Source organism: Gossypium arboreum, chromosome 10 (genome assembly GCF_025698485.1).
Source record: "Gossypium arboreum isolate Shixiya-1 chromosome 10, ASM2569848v2, whole genome shotgun sequence".
NCBI classification, from domain to species: Eukaryota; Viridiplantae; Streptophyta; class Magnoliopsida; order Malvales; family Malvaceae; genus Gossypium; species Gossypium arboreum.
Window position 1 is genome coordinate 37,138,678 of NC_069079.1, and position 26,040 is coordinate 37,164,717.

General features: G+C 34.6%; 2 protein-coding genes across 4 annotated transcripts; both read right to left on the bottom strand.

Moving 5' to 3' along the window:
• Nucleotides 1-5,429: 5,429 nt before the first annotated feature.
• Nucleotides 5,430-9,829, bottom strand: LOC108489475 (conserved oligomeric Golgi complex subunit 5). Of its 2 annotated transcripts, XR_001871975.2 has the most exons (4): nt 8,435-9,829; nt 7,714-8,187; nt 5,754-6,830; nt 5,430-5,665 (listed from the first exon to the last, which is right to left on the bottom strand). XR_001871975.2 is itself a non-coding variant. In XM_017794049.2 (3 exons), exons 1-3 carry the CDS (start codon nt 9,545-9,547, stop codon nt 5,892-5,894), a joined length of 2,526 nt encoding a protein of 841 aa, XP_017649538.1. In that variant the 5' UTR covers nt 9,548-9,812; the 3' UTR covers nt 5,430-5,891. The 2 variants fall into 2 exon arrangements, 1 of the variants encoding a protein (XP_017649538.1); XM_017794049.2 differs by having other exon boundaries at nt 5,430-6,830; nt 8,435-9,812.
• A 3,805-nt stretch (nt 9,830-13,634) lies between these two features.
• On the bottom strand, nt 13,635-23,254 carry LOC108489415 (flowering time control protein FPA-like). 2 transcript variants are annotated; one of them, XM_053020113.1, is made up of 7 exons: nt 23,114-23,254; nt 22,670-22,956; nt 20,155-20,400; nt 19,655-19,744; nt 18,645-19,540; nt 16,471-17,795; nt 13,635-13,903 (listed from the first exon to the last, which is right to left on the bottom strand). In XM_053020113.1, the coding sequence occupies exons 2-6, from the start codon at nt 22,949-22,951 to the stop codon at nt 16,493-16,495; spliced, it is 2,817 nt and encodes a 938-aa protein (XP_052876073.1). In that variant the 5' UTR covers nt 22,952-22,956; nt 23,114-23,254; the 3' UTR covers nt 13,635-13,903; nt 16,471-16,492. The 2 variants fall into 2 exon arrangements, with proteins under 2 accessions (XP_052876073.1, XP_052876072.1); XM_053020112.1 differs by having other exon boundaries at nt 23,079-23,248.
• Nucleotides 23,255-26,040: the final 2,786 nt, after the last annotated feature.

Here is a 26,040-nt window from a genome sequence, read left to right on the forward strand (position 1 = left end):
GGTCCAAGGGACACGGCTGTGTGACCCTAGAACACGCCCGTGCTGCAAGCCGTGTTCGACCCCGTGTAACTCTCTGACTTGTGCCACACGGCCAGCCACACACCCATGTGAGTAGGCTGTGTGATCAATTTAATTTTCAAAAATTAGGTGCAGGGTTCACATGGCCAAGACACACGCCCGTGTTCCAAGCTGTGTAACACACACGGTTGAGACACACGCCTGTGTGCTCAATTCTGAGCATTCTGTTTCTCAAATTTAAGATGCAGGGGACACAAGGCCCAACCACACGCCCATGTATTAGGCCGTGTGTCACACACGGTCTAGACACACGCCCGTGTGGAAAAAATAAAGCCATTTCTAGCTTTATTTCTCACCCAAAATTTTACAAAATAACCTGCACCAAACTTACATCCAGATACCAACTAATCCAAGCATTGAATTCAAGCAAATTTTAACATCTAATATGATATGACAATACATACATACATGTTTAAAATCTTACCTTGGTTTAACATAAACATAAAACATCATTTGATCATTCCTATTTAACAGATAGGTGTTTATCATAACATTATACTTTATAAATACCAAAACATACCATTATTAACCATTCCAATGGCTAGATTACAAATAACATATTTAAGACATCTATGGCCAAGTTAGCCTATACATGCCATTATACCAAAATAGGTTTACTTTTTATACCAAAGTAAGCTTGTGGATAGTATGATGATGCTCCAATCGATCACCACCCTTCGCAAGCTACCGACCACTATAAAACAGAGAAAATAAAACCTAGTAAGCATTATATGCTTAGTAAGTTCGTATAATAAGAATTAAACTTACCAATCTCATTTATTAAATTTATGCATATAATAACATGTTTTCCATCAACTTAGCAAAATTGCCTAAACACATGCATTCAATCAAACATGTTAGTCACTTAATTCTTATATACATCAAGTAAACATAGATAAGCTCTTTATACTATATTCTTTCAAGACATTATTTATTTTGTCTCATAATTCTCATATCATATCAAGTATTTTATCCGTGGAATTATTGAAATTTTGATGGATACTCAGATAATACACTCAAGGTGTACAATTCAATAACCCGTCAATTTATATTCAAGAGTACCCATTATGGTACTTAATCAGATAGCACATTCTCGAGCCACATATCATATATCAGGATTACCTATCCAAGCTAAATCTTTTCTGTAACATGTCTCAGAAGAGCTCAATTAGGATTACCAGTCCAGGCTAAATCCTAATTGTAACATATGCTCGAAAGGGATTATATCAAGATTACCCGTCCAAGCTAAATCCTATTTGTAATGAGGTCAATAGGATTACTCGTCCGAGCTAATTCTCTTCAGCAACAAATGCAAGACCTCATTCAATAAGGGAAATCACATTTATCGATCGAAATTCAATATTCAAATGGAATTTAACCCTTTTTAAACCATTTCAAACATGTATTCCTTCTTTATTATAACATTCAATTTAATTCACATAAATATAAAACACATTCTATACAAACACAACATTCAATTTAACATAAAACACATTCCATACAAACACAACATTCAATTTAACATATTTACAAGCTCGATTAAGTTACACGAACTTACCTTGACACTTGTTCGCGTATTTAAATCTACTAATCTGAAACTTTTTCTTTTCCTCGATCTAGCCTCGAATTTGTGTTATCCGGATCTATATAAATGAATTTAATCATCAATTTATCACATTTCATATTTATTTGGACTCAATTTACATTCTGCCTCAAATTTGTGTTATCCAGATCTATATAAATGAATTTAATCATCAATTTATCACATTTCATATTTATTTGGACTCAATTTACATCCTAGGTAAAATTACCATTTTGCCCCTAAACTTTTCATAAATTCCAATTTTATCCCTAGGCTCGGAAAATGAAATTCATGCAATTTACTCCCTATTCCAAGCCTAACCGAAATTTCAATATACAATTTACAGCACATATATTCTATAAATTTCAGAATTTTTCTTCAACTTTAATAACTTTACAAATTAGTCCCTAAATCATGTTTTTATCAAAAATCACTTTGTAAAAGTTGTTTATCTATCAAAAATCTTTCATTTTCTACCATAAATTTCTAATTTTTAGCATATTCATCTATGACATAATTTTTATATTTTGATAACTTTTCAAATTAATCCCTAAATAGATAGATTAAACTATTCTGGTTTCAAAAATATCAAAATTACAAAAAACGGAACAAGAAAACTTACCCAATTAAGACAAGAAAGATTGTTTTCTCTTTCCTAGGGTTTCCATGTATTTTAGGGAAGAAGATGACATAAAATAAGATGTTAATTTTTTTTTAATTATTTATCATCTTTTAATTATTCCCAATTAAGACAAGAAAGATTGTTTTCTCTTTCCTAGGGTTTCCATGTATTTTAGGGAAGAAGATGACATAAAATAATATGCTAATTTCTTTTTAATTATTTATCATCTTTTAATTATTTCTATTTCCAATTTAGTCCTTGCCTTTTCTAAATTTCCATGGATGAACCATCAAAAATATCTACTAAATTTTTATTAATGGTCTAATTACCATATAAGGACCTCAAGTTTTGAATTCCATAGCTATTTAATCCTTCTAGCTACTAGAATTTAACTTTTGCATTTTATGCGATTTGGTCCTTCCTGTAATTAAACATATAATTGCTAAAATTTTCTTATTAGAATTCTCACATGACATCTCTATCATAATAAGGACCATGGAATAAAATTAAAATAAATTTTATTTTCAGTTCGGATTTGTGGTCCCGAAACCACTATTCTGATTTCACTGAAAATGGGTTGTTACAGAGACATAGATGTAAATAACTGGACAGATAGTACATCGGACTGAACCTAAGAAAAATAGATCTTGAATCCATTTATGAGTTTATTCACTTGTGATGTTCATAGTGTGGTATACCTAAATCCTGAGTGGATGATGGACTATATATGTGTGACTCGTATACTTTGATGTAAGTAAAAGCCTGAGTTTGAATAGATAAGGAACCAAAAGCTGATGCATTAGATGTACGACTTCTACAGTATGTAGCGTCATTCACAACAGTGGAATTCATAGCCTGAGACATGTGCCAATGATATCCTCTCATTGGCATTACATGGTTGATGAAAAGTAAATGTGGCCACGGGTCGTTCGACTTTGTGATGGATGACTTGATTATTATTTTATAGTAATTGATTTTTCATGAAGGAAGATGTAATGGTTACTATAAGATAAAATAGGATCATATTGGAAGAACGAATATTATTCTAAAGAGATTAAGATATCCTATGAAGTAACACATTTATGACAAGGCCATTAGATAAGCACTGATCGAGTTGTTTTCGTAATGGTATGTCGTTGGGGAGAGCTTAGTCACGATACTATAATGGAATAACTTTGTCAGTAAATGAGTTTATAATTAATAGGCGAAAAGCTGGAACCTAATTATAAATCATTTGAGTCTCAATTGTGTATGTCCAATTAGTTCATCAACTAGCTCGTTAAAACTAGAAATAAATTGCATTTTGAATCAGATGAACAGAAATGAATAGAAATGGTGAAATAAAGAAATATGATCATTTGGAAATGGTTATGGTTTTCTCCAAAATGAAAATGAAAATGGAGAAATGGAGTCATTTGGAAATGAATGTAGTTTTCTTCAAAATGAAAATGACCTGAAAAATAAATTTATATTTTTCAAAATAAATGAAGTTCGAAAATTGAAATAAATCATTTGGTCATGGTGAACCTTTGCTAAAATATTAAATATATTTTCCAACAGATTTTTTACAATAAAGTTGACATGATTTTAACGAAATTAGAATTGGGTTGAGAAAATTATTTAATTAGAAATATATTGAAGTTTATTTTTAGGAAATACAAAACAAATATTGGGTTGGATCAAATTATGAAATATTGGGTTAAAAGCTCGGAAAGTACTTATAATTGGACCCAATATGGAAGAGGCTCAAAAGCCTTTATGTTATAAGGTAGGACAGCAAACCCTAGTATTATTAACCAGGGTTATCGCCCCCTACATCCTAATTAAACTAGAAGTTCATTTTTCTAATTAAAATAAATAGATGGCACCTATAGGGCCTTTTACACAACTTTTAGATACCGTTATTCTGCTTGAAAATAGAGACTTTTATTATCTAAGAATTAAATATATTTTCGAAATAATGATTATGCCACTTTCTACTTGAGAAGAGAACTTTCGTTTTCACTCCAAAAAGAAAGAAAATTATTTCTAGTTATGTGTTTGATTTGAATCGTTCAAACCTACACTTGAAGCAATTCGTGGTACGAGAATAGCGAAGAAGTTCGTTTGGTTGAAAGCTAGGAATTTAAGGATCCGTCTATCCGAAAACACAGGTACAAATTCGGTGTAGGTTTTATTGTTATAAATATCACAAATCGGATCGGTTTTTAAAATTTTTTTTTTTGTGCAATAAAACCGTTTTCGAACCGAAATTTTTCCAACAATTAGTGGTATTAAAGTGTCAGGTTGTGCTATGTTTAAATCGAGACCAAAATTCTCTCTTCTTCATGTATGATTATATTTGATAAGATGTGACATTTTTGTAATTGTATGCATGTTCAGGAAAATGTATGTGAATGAATTCATGATATTATTTTATTATTATGGATGATAAAGTAAATTTGCCAAAATTTTACAATAAAAAAATACTCAATTGATAGTAATATAACTAAAAAACTGACATTGTGATATACATGAATTTAGCAAAATAATTTTAACACAATTAATAATTGAACTTAAATTTTAAAATCTAAAAAGTAAATGAACTAAACTTTAAAAAAAAAATACAATGACTAAATTTCAAGATTGTCGAGAAATACATAACCATAGAGGCATATTCAAACCTCTTATACGAAAACTAAAAAATATTACACTTTCCAAATATTTACATATTCCTATTTTCTCAAGTTTCTTTGTTCTTTTATTATTATTATTTCTCTAATATTGATTTTAGTCCTAATAAACTTCTATAAGAAAAATAATTTAACATACAAAATTTTAAAATCTATGTATGTATGTAACCCTTTAAATTAACACAAATACATTGGAAACATTTAGAAATGTGTGGAGTTTGTTTTACATTGTTGTGATTTTACTAAGTAGGTTGCCAAATTGATTTTGAAATTTGATATTCACTCCATCCATTATGAAATTTATTCACCAAGTCAAGACCTTAATATCATATTTATCATCCATAACGTTCATGTGACCCGCCAAAACAACTCAACCCAAAAAATCAATACCACAATAAGTTTCCCACACAGAGGACAGAATCCAAACAACATTAACTTCCATCCACCAAAAACATTTCAGAACTAGTCTGACAGATTTTGCACAAAAACAAAGAATAGATATTATTCATATAATAAGTTTGTTAAAATGTGGTCTAAAAGTAAAGAGAAATCTGGGAGGGAACTGTACCATTTGACAAAATGATGTATAAATTGAAACCACTAATGAACATTGCGACAACAAAATTTAAAAAACTTGAAAAGGTCGAGTTGAGGGCATTCAACTACAACCAGCTCCGTAATCTGCCAAAAGCTCAATGTAGCCATCGATCCCTTTATTTCCAAGTGAGAAGATAAGCAAATTGTCAGTTCATCACAACTACAAAAAAAATCCTAGTTATGTTGATGAAACCATGCTTACCTAAAGGTTTGAAGTAGATCTAGCAACACTTTTGAAGCTTTCTCCATAGATGCTCATTGTGCAATATTTTGATTTAAGGCAAAAACATGGCCACTGCTCGTCGATTTATAGTTTACACGAAGAATTCCAGACGATTGGTCATTTTTGAGATGCAGGTGCAGTTTCACTCAATGATGAGCCTAATCGAAGCATAAGAGGATACACAGGACTGAACTCCTTGTCTCTCCTAACCCTAACTTTTGTAGCATAATCATCTAGAGTTGCCTTGATTCCTTTCCAGATCTGATCTTCCCCTTGAGAATCCAGCCACAGTGAATATTGCAAATGAGTAAGCTTGTTCCTCTGGAGTGGTGATTGCAAGTCGTCAGGGCCTCGGGAATAAAGATGATGAAGTATAACACTTGGAGGTAAATCTTGGAGAAGAGGAGATGCTCCTAGTTGAGACGTTTCCAAGAAGATAAGCGGTCGGAATGCTCTAAGAGCTCGGTATGGTGCACCTAGTTGTTCTACAGGGAACAAATTCTGGCCCACAGCTAATTCTAGCTCAGCCATGTCTCTGGCCATTCTCAGCTTGCCTGATTCTGAAAGGGGTCTGACAAGAGAAGCATGCCTGATAAAGAGTATCAAAACCCTTGAAGCCATGCTCCTAACAAGCCTCGTGCATATGGTTTCTGTTCCTGCAGTTGTAGCGTTGGCTGAAGATGGCAACAGCCTTGATAGGAACTCACGACGAAAGTGAAGAATGCACTTTTGCAACTCCTCCATGTAAGGCGAGGCATTGTTGTCCATAGCAGCATCCATGCCAAGGGCAGAAAAGTTCTGGTCATGGATTTGCAAGATGCAAGACTCCAGACGATCAATCATTGCCTGGAACAAGGATGTTATAGAATCACAAGCAACACCATATATTGCACCAAGTGAAGGTGATAATACATCTGCAGCTATAGTTGGAAGCCCCATAATCATAGAAGTTACGCGAGTATGAATTTCTTGTAGATGCTGACATAATGCAAAATTCTTGACCTGAGCTGCCGTAGCAGGACCAGATACTTGGCGTGCTTCAGGACCAGTGGATATCTGCCAGAAAAAAACGTAACATACACATTATTTATATGTGTGTTTTCATTGTGAAATTTATGTACTATGTAACACAGGCACACAGTTCTACTAGTTGATATACTCCTATAAGATTTGTAAAGACTTGGGTTTTGAGGACAGATAACCTAGAGAAATTAAAAAATGGGATTAAAGGTATCACTAACAATCAAATCAAGTCCATGATTACATCAAATAGTGTTCGAGAAAATGCTAAAGGCTTATTATGCATTACTATCACTTAATGCCAATGATATATGCCTAAACAAATTACCACACAAAACAGAAAATTTTGTACTTGTAAGACACAGAAGACATGACATACAGTCAGAAAAGCTGAAAAAAAGAAAGGGAAATGTTTTAACCAGTTAGCTTCAGTAGATAGATCACCGTAGTATTGCATAAAACCTTATTGGCAGAAACACATTGTATGTTATATATTTCTCAAGTTCAGACTTTAGAAGTAATAATATCAAATAGCATTGTAACTTTCAGTGATTTTTGTTTATTTGATGATATGAAATTTAAACATTGCCCCATTTAGTTAGGTCATGAATTGCAAAATAAGATGCAATAAAATCACATTGGGACTGTATTTCCCAAATATAACAAACTACTTCCTATGACACTGCAGGGATGAAATACTAACAACAAGTTCTTAGGCATAAACTTGTTGTATATATAAACAATAGCAGATTTAGGTAAGGCAATGAGGCAGTAACCTCCTTCATCCTCCTCTGTCCTGGTACCAATTCCAAATCAAGGCTATAATGTATTTAGTATATGCTAATAAATAATTTCTCACATAACAGATATTCTATTCAGTAAAGACAAAAAGATTTTGCACACAGGAGAAACGGGATACCAGATATTCAGCTCGTTCTGCGATCAGCAGCAAAACTTTACTAATTTCACGCAGCACAAGAAGTGTTAATCGAGCATCCAACTGCACAGCTTCAATCTCTTCCTGAATACGAGAAAGAATTCTAGAGATCTGTTCCTTGGAAGGAACACTACCACGGCTGGAGACTGGAAAAACAGAATTAACAATATCTGACAGCCGGCTTAAGCAGCTACCTAAGAAAGCCATCTGGAATGTTTCAATAGCTGCAACCATTTGGGCTTTTCCTTCTAAAGTTATAGCTGGTAACACCCCCTTGACATCAGTGTCACCCAAAATTCCATCAAGAAGGTTTTCCATCATAGAGTAGAGCTTCGGATAACCATTTGTGAATATCTCTTTAACAAAACTTGATGCAGTAAAAGCAGACTTCATTTGAGTAGCAAAGGCCTTAACAAGAGCTTCCCAAACTCGATCAGTTAGCATGGGATCGCCCTCCTACACGGAACAGCATAAATAATTACAGTCAGGCAGGGAACAGCAGTTTCATGATGTGCCAATTCCTGTGTTGTTATGACTCTTCTTTTTCATGAACGTAGAGATATAAACATAGAAAGACGTGGAAAAAAAACAGAACATACCCATGCAGGACTCATAATAGTATCTAACTCTAAAGTAGTCTAATTCAATTATGAATAGAATTACCAAGACAGAGAATAAAAATAAAATGAAATGGGGGGCTTACCTTAATGATTTCATCAAGCAGCAAGACATGTGTAAAAGGGTCTCTCTTCTTAGACAAAACCCTCTGCAAATGCCAAATTGCGACCATTATAGAATGCAACTGATCCATACAACTTCCCATCCTCTGCCACAACGCCTCTCTTGCCTTCCCACTGCCCCCAATCTGTGGCGTTCCACTCCCTCTAATACCTCCAGGACCAAATCCGCCACCTCCACCACCAGCTGAAATGGCCTTCATATCCAACGCCACACTCACACTCTTCACACCCATTCCCTTATATTTACTCACCAATTGCTCCACCGTCGCTCTCAACTCCCCAAGATTGTAAAACACTTGCAACCCAGTTCCCACTTCAGCCTGATTCAACCCTTCCATCCCCTTTTCCAAAACTTTCATAGCTTCACTTCTTAACTTAGTCCCTATCTCTTTGACCGCATTGATTTCCTCGTCGATCATATCAATACCGCCAAGATCATATTCCTCGCACAAGGTCAAGATATCATTATGCAACTGAGCAGCTTTAGCAAGATCCAACTTATCAGGCTCAGCTTCAGCAGAAGCCATAAGGTCCCGTAGCTTTTTGGAAAGGCGAATAGCACGTATGGAGTGGGAGAGAAGCTCGGAAGTCCTATGCAAATTGGAGAGCTGGACAGTTTTGGAGAGGATTGAATTATGGGGTTCAGAGAGCTCAGATCGGACACGACGAACCGAAGATTGAAGAGAAGAGATGGAGGATCTAAGAGTGGAGAGGGAAATCTCAGCGTTGTTAAGAGAAGATAACTGTGTGAGGAGGAGAGGGTGGTTGGAAAGGACGTGGGAACGGATTTGGGAATCGAGTTGGCGGATGGCTTGGAGGAGGTGTTCGGCGGTGGAAGCAGGGGATCCGGAGGACAGTGCGGCGGAGGAGAAGGAGGTGGAAGAAAAAGAAGGAGAAAGGAAGGGGGAAAGGATTGGATCTTTGGCGAAAGAGTCAAGAATGGAAGATGGGGGAGGAGGAGGAAGAGGAGAAGCGGCGGTGGAAGAAGCAGGAGGGGGTTTGAAAGTGGAGAGACGGTGGAGAGGGGAGGAGGACGTGGTGGTGGGGGATCTTTGGAGTGCGGCTGGAGAAACCATTTTCTTTTTTCTGGGGGGGCGGGGTGGATCTATCAAATGAGAAAGGAAATTTAGGGATGGATGGCAGGAAAATGCAGAATCAGAGTGAAAAACAACGGCCGGCGAAACGTATCTCCGTTGGCAGTGGCCAAGACACCACTTTCATGTAAAACTAGTTGTTTCTTTCTTGAGTAGGCTGACAAAACAAAAACAAAAACAAAATTATTAATTAAGTTGCATATTTTACATATCCACTTCTGCCTTCATTTTACCCATTTATTCAATTAAATCATAATTACAACTATTGAGCCTTAATTCTTCTTACAATATAATTACAACTTTTTAAGTTATTTTCAATAATTTACTATTTTTTCACCCACCACTATGGGTTCTAATATTTTTTTATTGGTATCATTTTCGTAACACTGTTATTATTTTTATACAAAATTAAAAATTTAAACTCGCATCAAGTAAATTTTTGATAAAAATTTTAACTATTAGCCGTTACAAGTTAGGTTTGGGTAATGTCATTTTTAAAATAAAATTACAATTATAATTATAAATAATACATATCCAAATTAATTATAATCAAAATCAAATATTACAATGATAAAACCAGTCATGTCAAATTTACAATGTGGTTTGTGTTTTAGCTTATGTCTATATATCACTCTAAAATAAGATTTTTCTTATTTTGATCACCTTAATTAAGATACTTGTTCAAACTAATTATCGTTGTTAAAAATTTTATTAATCCACTAACATATTACTGACGTGACACATGAGTCAAAATTTAAAAATCTCTATATAATTATTCCAAAAACAATTTATTTTTCTTCTCTTTATTGTTCTAACCAGGCTACTGATGCGGTCGTTGAGAGCACCAAAAATATCCTATTCCCTGTAAAATAATGAAAAATAAATAGTAAATGGGAAGTAGGGTCGAATCCTCAGGGACCGGATTATACAAATGCTTGTCTCTCGAAATCCTGGGCAGAATCATGCTCAAGAAAACCTGCGTTCCTGGAAAAAAATAAAAAACAGAATTTAAGAATTGATTTTGGAAGCGAAAATAAAATAAAAACAGAATTTAAAGTTTATTGAAATTATGATTACGAAAATAATAAAAATAATAAAGAGAGTTTTAAGAGAAAAGAAATTCTTATGGGAAAGTTCCAGCCTCCGGTTGTCTCATTCCGCCTTGGGCTCAATCCTTGGCTTTTGGATGATCCTTCTCGACTCGAGTAAGCCGTTATAGTGGAAGAGGACGCCTCGACCACCAGCTCCAAAGATTAGACTTACGATTTTAGGGAACCCGACTCTAGCCAAGAATCTATGCTAGATCAACGCTTCTCAATGGTGAATCCACGCCATTTTGTCTCTTTGGCTCGCCAACCTCGACGCATAAGTTAACGAACCGACTATGCAATCCTTCCAATACATACAAAGCGGCCGCCTTTGCATATGCTGAAAAGCTTACTTCTTAAGGGCCATGGATGAGCGTCGCCACCAGTAGTGCGAGAAACGATGAATACTTGGCGAGAAAGCTAAATCTGGATTCTAGGCCTCAAGAACCTTTTTGGGGAAATATTGACAACTTTTGGCTAGAAGGGTTTTAGTGGCTCATGATAATTGTGGGAAAGAAAATAAATAAAAATATGAAAAAGAAATTTTATTGAAAAGAAATATGAAAGAACAAAAGACTTTTGGGGGAGAGTGTTTACAGAAAAAGATCCTCCCAATAGAGTCACTTCACCCCCTATTTATAGTGCTAGGGAGATAGTCTAATTGAACTTAAATTCTAAAAAGATAAATACATTTAATTAAAGATAAACAAAGATAATTAAAATAAAATCCTAAATTTGAATAATCCTAATAATTATCTTAATATTAATTATCCTAATAGAATAAAAGAAAATAGAGTCTTCCAAAATAAAATCTCTTCTATTTGCTTTTAAGTCCTTGTGCCTTCCATGTTCGCACTTTTGGCACCATATTTATCCCACGTTGCATATTGGCCCATTTAATCTCCAAATTGACGCTTTTTCCCTTAAATTTACTTTTCGCCTCCAATTTAGTCCCTAAAAGATAAAAAGACATAAATAGCTCAAATTAGTAGGCTCAAGCTCAAAATAAACACATGATTAATATATAAAAATACGTCATTTTAGAGTATTATCAGCTACTCGCACTTTGTGACCCCATCTGACTCCTTTATTTCAATTTTCAGTTTTTTTGAACATTTGGTTTTTAAAAAAGGTCAAGGTTTGAATAGTGTGCATGGTTGTAGGTTGGGTTATATGTATTAAACATGGATCCTTGAAATTGGGTATCTCCTCTTATCACTTATTGTTGTTGTTTTCACTTTACAAGTAATCTCACCATCTTTATTTCAATCATCAAACAACCTCATTTATAATAGTATATATATTGGGTTCATTATTGACCAAGTTTGAGCAAAAATCTTGTAGGATGGTAATTCTCACTACATCAAACCATTGATGCTTGTACTGCTCTACAGTGTTATTGGAGCTTGCTTTTTTATATCCAAAACTCCTCTATAACCAAGAATAAATTATCATATCACTTGAAAAACTTTCTTTTTTGTTTTTCTTCATATTTTATCTCAAACCAAAAGATCCAACTTTCAAAGTTTGAGAAAGTAGGTAAATTTTTTAGATTTTTTTTCTTCTTTTACGAATAAATTTAAATATTACGGAACTAAAGGTTAATGAATATATGATTTATCGAAATATGATGAATTATTATTTGAAACTTTCAATAGGGATGTCATCATATACATTTTATTTTGCATGAGGTGTTTGCTTCTTGATATAAATAAAGAGGAGAGTAATGACAAGCCCAGATATAATCTAAATAGAGAGTGGTAAGACAAAGAAAGAAAAAAAATTAGAATAATTGAAAAGTAAAAAAAAAAAAGGTCACGTGTTATCTCTCAATTGGCTAATATGCCACGTTAGCAATCCATTAGTGGATTAATGAAAATTTTAATGATAGTGACTAGTTCAAATAATTATCTTAATTAGAGTGACTAAATTGAAAAAAAATTAAAATGATCAATTTTTAAATGCCAAAAAATAAAATATTTACGGGACTAGACCGATTGAATGAAAAATGACAGGAATGGGCCAATTTTTAAAAAACACTTCTAACTGGAAGCTTTTTCAGGTGATACGCAGAAAAGTGTTTTCAGCAAGAAGCTATTTCAGCCAAGTCAGCAAAAGCACCTCCAACAGGGAGCTATTTTCCCCTGATTTTTCCAACGTCGTTTTTTATACGATTAGGGTTTTGTTTACTTAGAGTAGGGTTTAGTGGTTTTTTTGAGATTTTTAATTAATTATTTTGTAATAATTTTTTGAGATGTTAAATAATAATTTAATTCAAAATTAAAAAACATTGTATTTTTACACCAATTGTATATTCGATTCCTAGAAAATTGAATTGAATTCATAATCGAAACTTTGTCTATTTTGTATTAGAAAAATATTTTAGGAAAATGTTAAGGTAATTTAAATAAAATTGAAAGAGCGAAAAAAATTAGAAAATTTAAATGAATTTTGAGAGAATTTGAGAGAGAATTGATAATATGAGAGAGAGTTGAGATTGAATTGAAAAAAATGGAACGGGGAGTGTAGGAAATTTTTTTTATCATGGGGGGAGGGGGGGCCAACGGCTAATTAATGAGCCGTTGAAAGTAGGTGACCGTTAGGGGAAAAGAGCTTCCTATTGGAAGCGCTCTTGTTAACTTGACGGTTTGTTAACTTGATAGAAAGAGAGTCCTACTAGAAGCGCTTTTGCTGAAAAATGGCGAAGAGAGCTTCCAACAGTAAGCACTTTTCTAAGTATCACTTGAAAAAGTTCTTAGCTGGAAGCGTTTTTTAAAAATTAGCTAATTTCCGTTATTTTTCATTCAATTGACCTAGTCCCGTAAATATTTTTTTTTTTGACATTTAATGGAAAATTAGTCTTATTTTAAAGTGAATTTGAATGTAGTTTACTCATTTCGCATTTTCTCAAGTCATGTGTGTTTTTAATTTAAAACTATTATTCTTTGTATTTTTATCGTGTTAAGGAAAGCAAAGAAAAATGAGATAACTGAAAATAATATAAATTCAAACCGAAGATTCGATAACAAAAAGCCAATTTGTACGTCTCATAAAAGATGAAACAGCTAACGCTAACAATGGATGGTCGAGGAGGGAAAACCAATTTACAGAGCAACGAAGCGAAGCCATTATCATCGATGCAAAATGGCAAGAATCAACTTCACTTTCTCAAATACAAAATCCTAGTCGGTAAAAAACGAACGTCGACGACGGTGAATAAGCGCGGTCATTTCGGACACAACAAATTTACCTACACAATCCAAACAAGCCTTTTGTCACGTTGCAGATTTAAGAAACAAATTGAAATTAATTTGGATTTTATGGAGCATCAGTGAACCAACCAGATAACAATATAAGACATCTTACTCTCGTTAAACTCATGAAGCATGGGTTAAATAGGACAATGGATTTTAAGGGTTTGAATAGAGCAGCCAACGCTCGAATTTGAAGGAAACAACACAAGTAAATGGGTTGATAACGATATTTTATTTTATTTCTTTTGACTATGAATATGGGCATTTTCAATCAACAATCACCAAGTCGCTTTGGGTGTTCAAAAGTTGAGATGTCCGCGGATACCAAGAAGAGATTTAGACACTTGCAAGCTTTGGATTCGGATATTGATATATGCCTTCGTTCACACGTTTGGATATATATGTGAAGCACTTGCGTAGAATAAGGTTCTTTGAAAAGTTGGATTAACATACTCGATGAGAAAGAATCAATCAGAAGGGACGGAAACGTGTGTATGTATATAATGTACTTCATACATACATAAACACAACATAAACCCTTTTTCTCTTTTAAACATTCAACCCTTTCCCATCAAACCAAAGCTCAACCTTGTTTTCCATTTTTATATATTTTCAATCCATCATTCTGACCATCAATATTTGACATCCTTGAAACCAAAAGGCTCCATGATCTTGGAGAAGCTATTTATCTAAACCCGATCGAATGAGTTGCAACTGTATAGAATGGAATCAATTCGTGCTTACGAAACGTCGGATTTCCAATGTTTTTAAGATTAAAACACAACAATAAACAACTTCCTTCTAACCTCACTTATCTAACTCTTTATACACTTATATCACCAACAGAGTTTCATGCCGGTTAATCTATCAAGTAGGTTGAGTTTTGGAAGAATCTATGTTACCTGGACTCTAATTACCGGGTACGGCTATGCTCATTTTTTTTTCTAAATTCCTCCATACATCGGGGATCATATCCCGTACCTATACTGGAATATGTGTTGAACATGGATAAGGATGAGTCCAGGTAAAACAATATTTACATTTTTACCATTTCAACATAGTCTTTCAAATTTAGTAAATACAAAGTAAAATTACAAATTTAAATCCCATAATATTTACAGTTCAAGAATTCTAAGTTTCATCCTATTGTCTATTGAGAAGTGCAGAAACTTCAAAATCAATGCAACAGTAAGATTTTAATATTACATGAAATGCAAATGTATATACCTTGGTAAGGCTTGCAAACAAAAGAATAACTCAACTAATATATATATATATATAGACCGATTTGCAGATAAATACATATGTAAAGAAGATAAAACAGTGGGAGAAAAAAAAGGGCTAAAAACAACCAAATAAAGATCAATTTCATTCAACCAAAACAGTTCAGAAAAAGCAATTTAACATCAAACACATAGAGCAGAATAGCGCTGAGCAAGGAAAACTGAGAACCCAAACCGGATTTTTTTTTTATTTAATTTTAAATTTTATGATCTAAAAATAAATATTTTATATTTAAAATAGTGAAAATAACTTGAAGTTTTAATATAAAAATTAATTTTCAAAAATACTATATAAGAGTTATTGATTATTTTATTTACTTGAACTTTTTTTTCCTGGAAATATTTATGGAAAAGATTTGAAAACTTTATCAAATAATGTCCAAAAGTTATAAAACAAAGCTCATTTTGTTAAAATAAATACAAAACCCCAGTTCCAAAAACTAGTATAAAAAACCAAGAATCGAGCTGAATTGTCAAACCTTGATTTAGCTATAAAATAATCACTGTTGTACCTATTCTAAGTACTAAAACTACAGAAACCATCTGCAATAATAACGAATCAATAATAGGTTCATGGCTGACATGGGAAAGGCTAAGAAGAATGTGATGCATATGTATGATACTGTGTAGTAAGGTGCCAAATACAGTTCAAACAAAAGCAAAGAATCAATTTAACATTCTGCGAGAGCATTGAAAGTAAAAGAAACTTCAACCTGAAACCTAAAAGACTAGAAGTTTTCGACTTTAGATTACATGATTCCTTAGCACTAGCTACAAAGGAATCAGCTTCAAACACCTTATGATGATGTCTATAGGATACAATGGCTGATGTAAATAAGCCACCATGGAAATAACCTCTTCAAATGCAGAAATCAGATTAAGTAAACTCACATATCATTTTTGTCACAAACAAGACTATAACATACTTAAATACCTTGGAACACTTCAACAAACAAACAAAAACTTCCAAGCACCTCATTACATCACATAACATTCAAAAATTCCAGCATTTATGCCCCTTTTGCTATTCTCGAAATAGTAAAAGGTCTGACAAACCCCACACATACTTGCCATATGCACTACCACTAATATTTCTAAGTTCTAAACCCACAGGGTTTTACTTGTATGAAATTTTTAGAATGCATATGCAGTGAACTAAAAGGATAGCAATGGTCGACTAACAACTAGCATCACACAAACAAACAAAATCAAGACCATTCCCTAAATTAACTACTTAAGCACGTAACAATTCAAGAAAAAGTTATGGCAAGAAAACTTACCTAGACTGAAGGAGCTTCACAGTTAACTCCCAGTCCCTTGTCCATCAGGAGTATTTGTCTGCTGCTGTTGCTGTTGCTGCTGCTGAATCTGGAGGAGCAAGCTAGCAGCAAATTGCAAAGTTGACTGGTATCGCTGATTCTTATCAACCTCCACATCTGATGTGCCCTGACCAGATCCAGAAAGCACGGATTGCAGTGGCTGTGCTTGACTAGGAAGCTCCTGATTTTTTCTGTCAGCTTGCATCACATTTTGAGGATGGGAAACATTAGCACCATGAACCTGATTAGACAAAACATTAGGATTGCTTGGCTGCTGAAGAGCTGGTGCACCGTACAACCCAGAAGTATCAGTTGCATGCATCATTCCACAGACTTTCTGCATACCGGGAGGAACTTCAGGCTGATACTGCTGGCTAATAGGGGCAGAGAATCCACCACGATCACTTTGAGATGGGGTATTGAAATTATTCAATGGCATTGATGACGCAGCACCTTGCTGTGGCAAGCTAATGACAGACTCCTGAAACTGAGTGTTGCCAAGGGCCTTTTGGGCAGAAGAATGGATGGGTGTACCCGATATAGAGGAGTAATGCTGAACTGGTGACAATGGTACTGAAGGATTAAAGTGTTGGAAAGATGGGGCTACAGGCTCAGAAGCTTGCTGGTCCTGGTTCCAAATTTGTGCAGAAGCTCCTTTTGGTGCTACTGAATGAGCAGATGAAGACTCTGTAGTTGACGTCATTAATGGAGGCTGAACACCTCCTACAGCAGCAGACTGCGAGGTCGTCGGGAGAAAGGAGGCTAGCGAAGCAATCAGATCAGGTGTTAAAGCAACACCAGTTTGTGATAGTGCTGCCGAACTATTGGGTGGTTGACTTGGCATGGTAGCTTGCCCAAATGGTCTTACAGGAGGTTTGGAGTCCTCGTGCAGAACCCTTCTATATTCCATCTGCAGGGGCAGTTCTTCCTTCAAGTGACTATAATCGGGCTGAGAAAGAAGAGGTGGATTCGGTAGCGGTGGTGCAGCATTCGGTACCTGTGGAGCCAACTTTAAAACAACACCATAGAGCCGTTCAGGTCCTAAAACGTTTAGAACCTTTGTTAAGAATTCAGATGGAGGAACCAAAAATAACGTAGTCCCATCATCGAACTTAGCAACACCAGCTCTGTTTTTTGAACCAAGGTAGCGAAGGAATTCAGTGTACGATGCAAAATCGTCTTCACTGTCTGGTAAGAAGAAAACAATATCGAAACCAATAGCCTCACGATAGTGTTTTGCAAGCATATCCAATCCTGTTCTGGCTGAACAGTTAACAACTTCAGGACTGAAGAAAACAGGAAATTCAGTAAGTGACAACTTATCTTATACCAGACTACAAGGAAATCAAACAAATACAAAAAGGAAACACTCAAATCTAACACACTTTGAGGAAGCCAGCCTTCAAAATAGAGGACTGTATTAGGCAATGTCTCAACCACAGAAACAGAGAAAATTCCTTAGCAAATATGAAACTTCACTCAAACCCTGAGATACTAAAGGTGTTGATGACCAGTAAATGTCAAAATTGCACCTAAGATGTAAAATGGCCTTTAAAAAATCCAAGAGGAATTAAGTTATCCAATAAATTACAAGTGGCACAAAATTATTCCAAAAAGGCAATCCAACTTTAAGCTACTTTATCTTTTTTCAGTTGATGCGTATCTGATGTGTCTGAATATCTACTAAATTCCCCTTTTTTCAAATTTCAATGGAATTTTACTCGGACTCAGGTGTGAGTGGTTAGATATGGATACATATATGACACAGGTATGTTCACTTTTTAAATAAGTTATTCCATGTGTGAGGAAGGTCCTTGGAAGGTCATATCTCCATAAAGTCAGTATATGAATCAGAAACGAGTATCAGACACTACTTCAAGTAAAATGAACACTCTGAGTAACATAGAATAGGATACTAACAATAGGTATAAAGTAAAAAATAAATGCGCATGTCCAACAAACATTCTATAAAACGATCCATCAGGTAAAAACCACCATATGCTATGTTGAAACATTCAAACCTGAAAGCAAATCACATTTGATATCTACAAGGATCAAACAAGGAATCGAGCCTTTTCTTTACACAATGAATATCCACAAAGCTGGTGAAGTACCAAGGAAAAAATAACACTTACATTTCTGTCTCCAACCCCTTTCCGATGGGAACACATCGAGCATGACAAACAGGCGTTCCACCCTTAGCAATAATGCCTCTCCATATGTAATCACTATCAGGAGGGGACAGTCCAGGTCCACCAGCAGTGGCCATTCCAGGAGTTGGACTGACACGACCCTTCCCCTGGACATTCACAAATGGACCTGAAGCACCCCCACCAATCACTGGTGCAAGATCATCTACAGGCATGGCAGCCTCTATCCTCGAACGTTTTGCATCTCTCTGAAATTGGTTCACATCATAAACATCCCATGAACCAGATACTTGTCTTGGTGAAGGCCTAAAACCTTGAGCAGAAGGAACAGGAGGAGATAGCCTTCTCCGATTATGCTTTGCAGACAAATCATTGTATTCTTGACCTGAAAGCAAAGGATCATAGCTACCTTGATGACTAAAAGACCTGATCGGCACATTTGATCCAAAAATGCCACTAGATGGTAATGATCCAGAGACCGTATTTGGTAGTAATGGATGATTTTGACCAAGACTGTCCATTTGTGAAGGCCTAAATGGATGGTCACCAAACAGCATGCCAGGCCTTGGCCCCTTTATGCCTGAATCAAAGCCATATTCTTTCCCTGGAGCAAGTTCACTACTTGAGAACATAATAGTAATCCTTGGATCATTAAATAAACGACCCTGTAAACCCTCCTTCGCACGGCAAGCTTCCTCCACACTCCTAAACTCCACAAAGGCATAGTGTCTTGAAGGGAAGCTTTTCATTTTCTCGATCTCACCAAAGAGTATCATGGCATTATGAAGCATTTGTTCATCAATTTGCACAGAGGGAGGATAACCTACCCACAAAACTTTGCTAGGCTGACCATCAACTTTTCGGCCACCTAATTGAGAATACTGCAAAAATTATTCAACATATTAGAATGCAAAAATATTAAAGTCAAGTGGCATAGGAAAAATGAAGAACATTATGCATAATCTAGACCAAAAGCTTTTTGGTTTAGAACTCACTGGTCTTTTTGCAATGGAATGGACATCAGAAGACGCCATCCTACCAGAAAAAGTGCCATCTCTAAGGTCATGAGAATTAGGCCATTGCTCCTGTCAAAATGATCGATGAGAATATTCATTCAGCATAACAACTAGCGGCACATTAAAGCATTCAAAATGAGTGTTTCAAGATACATGGAAGGAACAGAAAACTGGTTCGAGATGCATTAAGCACAGGAAAAAGTCCAGGAATATATATGCCAATTCTAACCAATAGGTAATTACTATGTTGTTTTGACTCCTCATTTTTCTTGATGTAACCCGTGTTAGAAACATATCAAAACATAGTTATAGTGATATGCCTTCCAAGGCCCTCAAAATACATGAAAAAAACTTAGAAAAAATTGAACACGCCCGTAATAGGCACATACTTAAATCTAACACTCTCACACAACTCCAAGCAAAATAAGGTAGCTCCAAAAGTTAATAGCAGACGAAAAATTCCAAATTCAGGTACTTACTCTTCTTGAAGGGTGGGATCTCAAAAAATCAACACGTATCTGTTCACCGCCTATTCGCTTGCCCTTCATGCTTATCATGGCCTGGGAAGCATCTTCCATTCTAAAATATTCAACGAATGCGGTATTACGATCTCTAAGGAACTTGAAATCTTCAATTTTACCAAACTTTCGAAACTCTTCTTCCAATTCTTCCCTCGAAATAGTTTGGCTAATTCCACCAACCCATAGATTCTTACAAGGTTTTGCCTGACGAATTTCACAACAAACCCCAAAAAAGTACAAAGGTTAGACATGGTTTCTTACATAAGGCAGGACAATGTGGGAGGGAAAAACACATTAAAAATATTGGAGGAATATAAATCATAAAATTGCAAAGATAAATTACAACCTATTCATCTCTAATACTAACATCCAATTGCTTAAATTTTATATAATTGCAAATTTGATCTACTATTCGTTCTACTGCAAATTATGGCATCCTACCATCCTTCAAGTTAAGTGAAAAAAGCAAGGAAGAAAAAGAGACCACTTTCTACATGAAATAATTCTAATCTCTTTCAAGTCAGCCGCATTTAACAAACAAGGAAGAAAGAAAGAGGCAGGCTCTAGGACCGTGTTGCAGCGAGTTGTAATTTATATAGGATGTACTCTCTTTCAAGTCAACCATAATTGAAGTGGCCTCTTTCTACATGAACAAAAGAGACCACTTTCTACATGAACAATTTCTACTCTTTTTCAAGTCAGCGATATTTAACAAACCCAAACCAGCTTGGGACCAAGGCTTAGTTGAGGTGAGTTTAACTTACTGTCTTCTTCAACCCTAAAATGATATTTTGATCAAAATGCATCAATAGATATTTTTCTCAACCTCCAGAATGAAAAAGGGATATATGGTTGTAAAGGTCACATAATCATTTCAATTAATAACCTAGGCAATAATTTTGTTAAATTCCTTTTAATCACCTAGTTTGTTTAATTTCCACTGAACTAAGATCAATTAGCATCCATCATACAAGAAAATTGCAAAAGCAGTGGTGGAGGCACAAACAAAAGCTCATGAAACCAATTTGATCAAATTCCATATTATACAAATACGTCTACCAACCTTAAAGCTTCATTCTTTGATCAAAATGTTTTGCATGGAACGGTAACGAAAGTCAATTAAAAAAATCAAATCAGTTTTAAAGGAAAATTATAAATTGTTAAATGCCTTGACCCTATATTGCTCTGGATTTTCATTTTCTTTTTGAGTCCCCATATATAACATCCTTGTTTACATATTCGAACATCAGAACTAAGATAAAATCTTCCTAAGGAGATTAAAAAATTTAACAGAACAAATTGAATATACTGGTATCAAACATACATCTCACACTCATACATAACCTACCTTGTGTATCAAGAAAAGAACTTTGTTCAATTGAATTAGGTTAGCTGATAATTTTATTTCTCAGAGGTTTCTTGTTATTGATACAAAAGGCTTCCTTTATTGATAAGTCATCAATTGGTAGTTTTGCCTCTCATGGTTGGACCAAGACATGACTGGTACCAACGTTGTCAAAAAAAAGGTAGGAAGGAACCCTGATTATATTTTCTAATCATTGGTCCACGTCGTCTGCCAATTAACCCATCAACCGTGGGATTGATTTGACGGGAATATTTTATTTTAAGTAATGAGTTGGAATTCCATTATTTTCAAACATTTTCCTAATTCTACCTCTAGAAAAACAAAATTTTGCTTGATCAAAACTCAGACTTCGAATCCGAGAGCGAAAACAAAAAACCTGAACATTTTTCAAGTATAATTCCAAGGTACAAACTTGTTTAGAGTGATGAAATTATAAAACCTACAGCAGCAACGGCCCATTGTGTCTATATTGAGAGATTGATTGCAGGAAATATAAATCATCCATCGTGTAAGATTTTTTGCTGTTTGCTATAAAGTAACAAAGTTCGATGTTTTGGTCTTCTAATTGTACATTTTTTTCTTTTCACTTTAGACGAAAATCAAGTTATATTACAACAACCAAATTTGTGTTGCAAATCTTCAACAACCAAATTTGTGTTGCAAATCTTCATCATTACTCCACTTTCAACCCTTAAATCCGTAGATTTTGAAAGCCTTTAGCCGTTGCGAAGATATCCCAGTTCCATGATAGATAAAATTATCAAAATTTCACGATCTCTAGACCTAATTTGGCTTCCATCATCTATGACCAAATTAACTCTTGATTCATTTTTAGTTGGTAAAAAAATTATAACAGATTGAGCTCGCATTAGTTTCATGTTTTTGGCTGCATTTAAGTTCCAGAATATATTTCGAGTTTTCATGAGAAATGGGCGAATAGTTTGTGAAAAAAATTGTGCAAAAAAGGTAAATATACGAATTTGGAAGACCAAAAACATCGATTTGTCCTCTGTTTCCTTCAAAATATAAACAGGAATAATTATACAAAAATTGCGAAAAGGATGAAAAACCTAACGAGACGGAAAAGAAAAGAACAACGAAACGAACCGGTCGAGCGAACTCAATCTTGATTTGGTTTCCGTGCAAGGTGGCTCCTTGGAGAGCGTCCTTCGCCGCCTTCGCATCCTCCACGCGCTTAAAGTAGACAAAAGCGTAGCTTCTAGAAGAGTATGTGGTGACGCTATCGAGTGCGCCGAATTTGTTGAACAACTCCATCAGATCCGAATCAACCGTCTCGCCCGACAGATTTCCGACCCACAAATGGTTCGACGGGGTTGCGGATTCCTCCGATTCTTTCCCTAGCTTATGTGGATTCATCGGCGGCCGCATTGTAGCTTTAAGAATTTGTTAGAAAGAGGCAGAGAGAGGGAGTTATGAAACCCTAAAGTGTTAGAAAATCGACTAAAAATTAATTTGAAAAAGAACCATAGAAACAAGGAGAGATTTGGGGAAGTACATTTAACGACAGGCAAGGATAAAGGATAGGGCTACCTGGGACGATGTCGTTTGGAAACAGAGAGCCGACCCACGTCGTTTTGTTTTTATAGGATTTTTAATTCCTCCCCTTATTGTTGTTTTGTTATGTTACATGGGTGTAAGCCAAGTTGGAGCTCCACTTAAAATTTTGTGTTTAATTTATCATTTCACTTCACCTTCATATAAAACTGAGTTATTCCATCTCGAGTTGAATTAAATTTATTTATCAATTTTTATACTATTTCATTAAATTAATAATATATTTTAATAATATAATAATATGAAAAGTTCGATACTAGTCAATCAATAGTTCAAGTTTAGCTTGATAATTATCGGATCGAAGTCAAATTTCTTTCAAGTCAAACGCAAATAGTTTCTGAGCACCAGTGTCTTATTTATAGCCTTAGGCAGAGGCAAATATGAAGGTGGAGGCAAAGCCTTGGCCCTCCCAAAAAATGAAAATTTTCAATTTAGTCCTCTTATAAATAAAAAAAATTATAAATTAATATATAGTGAAATTACACTTTACCCTTCAAAATGAAAAGTTTTCAATTCAATCCTCTTGTAAATAAAGAAATTATAAATTAATATATAATAAAATTACACTTTAGCCCCTAAAATAAAAAATTTCTATTTAGTCCATTCAAAAAGGTAAAATTATAAATTAATACATAATAAACTTATATTTTGATCTATGGAAAAATTATAAATAAATTCCGACCCTTGCTAAAAAAAAATTGAATTTGCCTCTGCCCTTAGGGTAAACTACATTAGTGTTCACCCAACTATAAAGGTTTCTTTTTAGAAATAACCTAAATTCTTTGATTAATTACAAAAATAACCCAACTTAAAAATCATGTATGTAAATAACTTGATTTCTACAGTACTTGTCGTTACTGCTAGACACATCGGCGACATCACTCCCCATCATCGGCCAATGATTGCATTTAAAAATAACAATTTTTAATGGTGCCGCCAATTTACTGAAGTGTGATTATATAAAACATTTAGGGTCCTAATGAAACAATTACACTTTAGATTGGCTGAAAAAAAGGGGTGCCGCGAGACGCACTAAATTAAATGCTTTTTAACTTTTGTTCTATTTGCATGTTAGGTCTGTCACTTTTTAGATTAAATTTAAATAACCCTTAAAATATAAGAATAACAAAATAAACATTTCTCATTTTTATTTTTAAAAATAATAAACTTAAAATTATATAAAATTCTTATTTAAATTACCCAAATACATCCTTAAAAATTTCCTCAAGTTTATCTAAATGTAAACATTTTCAATTCATTCCCTAGCCTATTTGAATTTAGATAAATTTGAGTAAACTTTTGTGGGGATATATTTGGGTAATTTAAATAATAATTTTTTATAGTTTTATTGTTTATTATTTTTAAAAAAATTAAAAAAATGAGAAGGGTTTATTTTATTATTCTTATATTTTTAAGGGCTATTTAAATTTAATTTCAAAAAAAACATACCTAAAATGCAAATATATCAAATTTGGAAAGCATTTAATTTGATGGCACATTTTTTTCCAATCAATCTAAAAAGGGTAATTGCTTCATCAGGTCCTTCAATGTTTTATATAATCACACTTCAGTCCGATGCCGCCAATTTATCTAGTGGCACCCAAAAAAAATTTTTTTTAAAAAGGTTGATGATTGCTTAACGATGACGGCACCAGCGTGTACTGTAGGAAACAGGACATTTTCATACAATTTTTTGTATATGGTCATTTTCGTAATTAATCAATTCTTTTGGGTCAATTTCGAAAAAAGCCAACTATAAAATTGTTTTGGTCATCCAAATATGAAAAGTTAGGAAATATCACCCAACTATTAGTAAATATCTTTTTGGTCACAAACTACGAAAAGTTACAAAATGATTACCCAACTATTCAATTTGTCTTTTTTGATCACCAATTGGCTAATGGTGATAGCTTTTAAATTTTATATAATAGCAACTTTAACCCTAAATATTTATACATTATGTAATTTGGTCTTCTCTGTAGTGTTGCTTTTCTTTGTGACCCTTTCACCTAATTTATCAACTAAATTTTATTGAAAAATACAAAAAAATGGAAACACCCAAAAATCCAAGATAATAATTTTCATATTTCTTATTCTTTTAAAATTAACCCTCAAAGTAAAATTACAAAAAGAAGAAGAAGAAGAAGAAGAAGAAGAAAATTACACGATGTGTAAATGTTGAGGATTAAACTTTTTTAGAATCAAGACTAAATTGATATAATTTTTATATGTTGAGGGTTAAAGTTGTGATTCCTGTAACAACCCATACCCGAGTCCTACGCCGGGACTGGAACGAGGCGTTACCTCATATAAATACATACATTCCAACGTTTTCGAAATCATTAAGACTTGATCAAACTTAAAACTTCTTCAAACTTTATTTAAATTTTCTTAACCAGGGCCTACGAGGTCTCAAACGTCCATTGAAAATCATTCGGGACCAGTTCGAGTCCTTATCCAGCTTAGAAAATTAACCCTTGAAAAACAGGGCACAAGCCCGTGTGGAAGGGTAACACACTCTGTGGTCATTAAGACATGGCCGTGCTGATGGCCTGTGTGACACACACGGCCTAAGCAATTAGGGACACACCCGTGTCCCATGATCGTGTGAATTAAATTCTATATTCGAACCTACAGGGGTTTTCACAAGGCCTGACACACGCCCGTGTCTTTGGCCCGTGTCCCTCACATGGCCATGACACGCCCGTGTTCTAGCCCATGTCTAAAAACCTTGACATTCTGTTTCTAACGTCAACATCCAATTTAAGGCACACGGCCGAGGCACACGCCTGTGGCCAGAGGTCGTGTCCTCCACACTGCTGAGACACACGGCCGTGTCTCTACCCGTGTGTTTACTACCATGCATACTGACTTGAAAATTTTACGTGCAGGGGACACACGGC

Excerpts from the sequence above, each read along its gene's own strand:
- LOC108489475 (XM_017794049.2), bottom strand. The coding sequence starts at position 9,547 with ATGGTTTCTCCAGCCGCACTCCAAAGATCCCCCACCACCACGTCCTCC. Across the intron at positions 8,188-8,434 it reads TGCTTGATGAAATCATTAAG|GAGGGCGATCCCATGCTAAC; the intron begins GTAAGCCCCCCA and ends TGTTCCGTGTAG. Across the intron at positions 6,831-7,713 it reads CAGAACGAGCTGAATATCTG|ATATCCACTGGTCCTGAAGC; the intron begins GTATCCCGTTTC and ends TTTTTCTGGCAG.
- LOC108489415 (XM_053020113.1), bottom strand. The coding sequence starts at position 22,951 with ATGCGGCCGCCGATGAATCCACATAAGCTAGGGAAAGAATCGGAGGAA. Across the intron at positions 19,745-20,154 it reads GATCCCACCCTTCAAGAAGA|GAGCAATGGCCTAATTCTCA; the intron begins GTAAGTACCTGA and ends TCATTTTGACAG. Across the intron at positions 17,796-18,644 it reads AAGGGGTTGGAGACAGAAAT|TCCTGAAGTTGTTAACTGTT; the intron begins GTAAGTGTTATT and ends TGTTTTCTTCAG.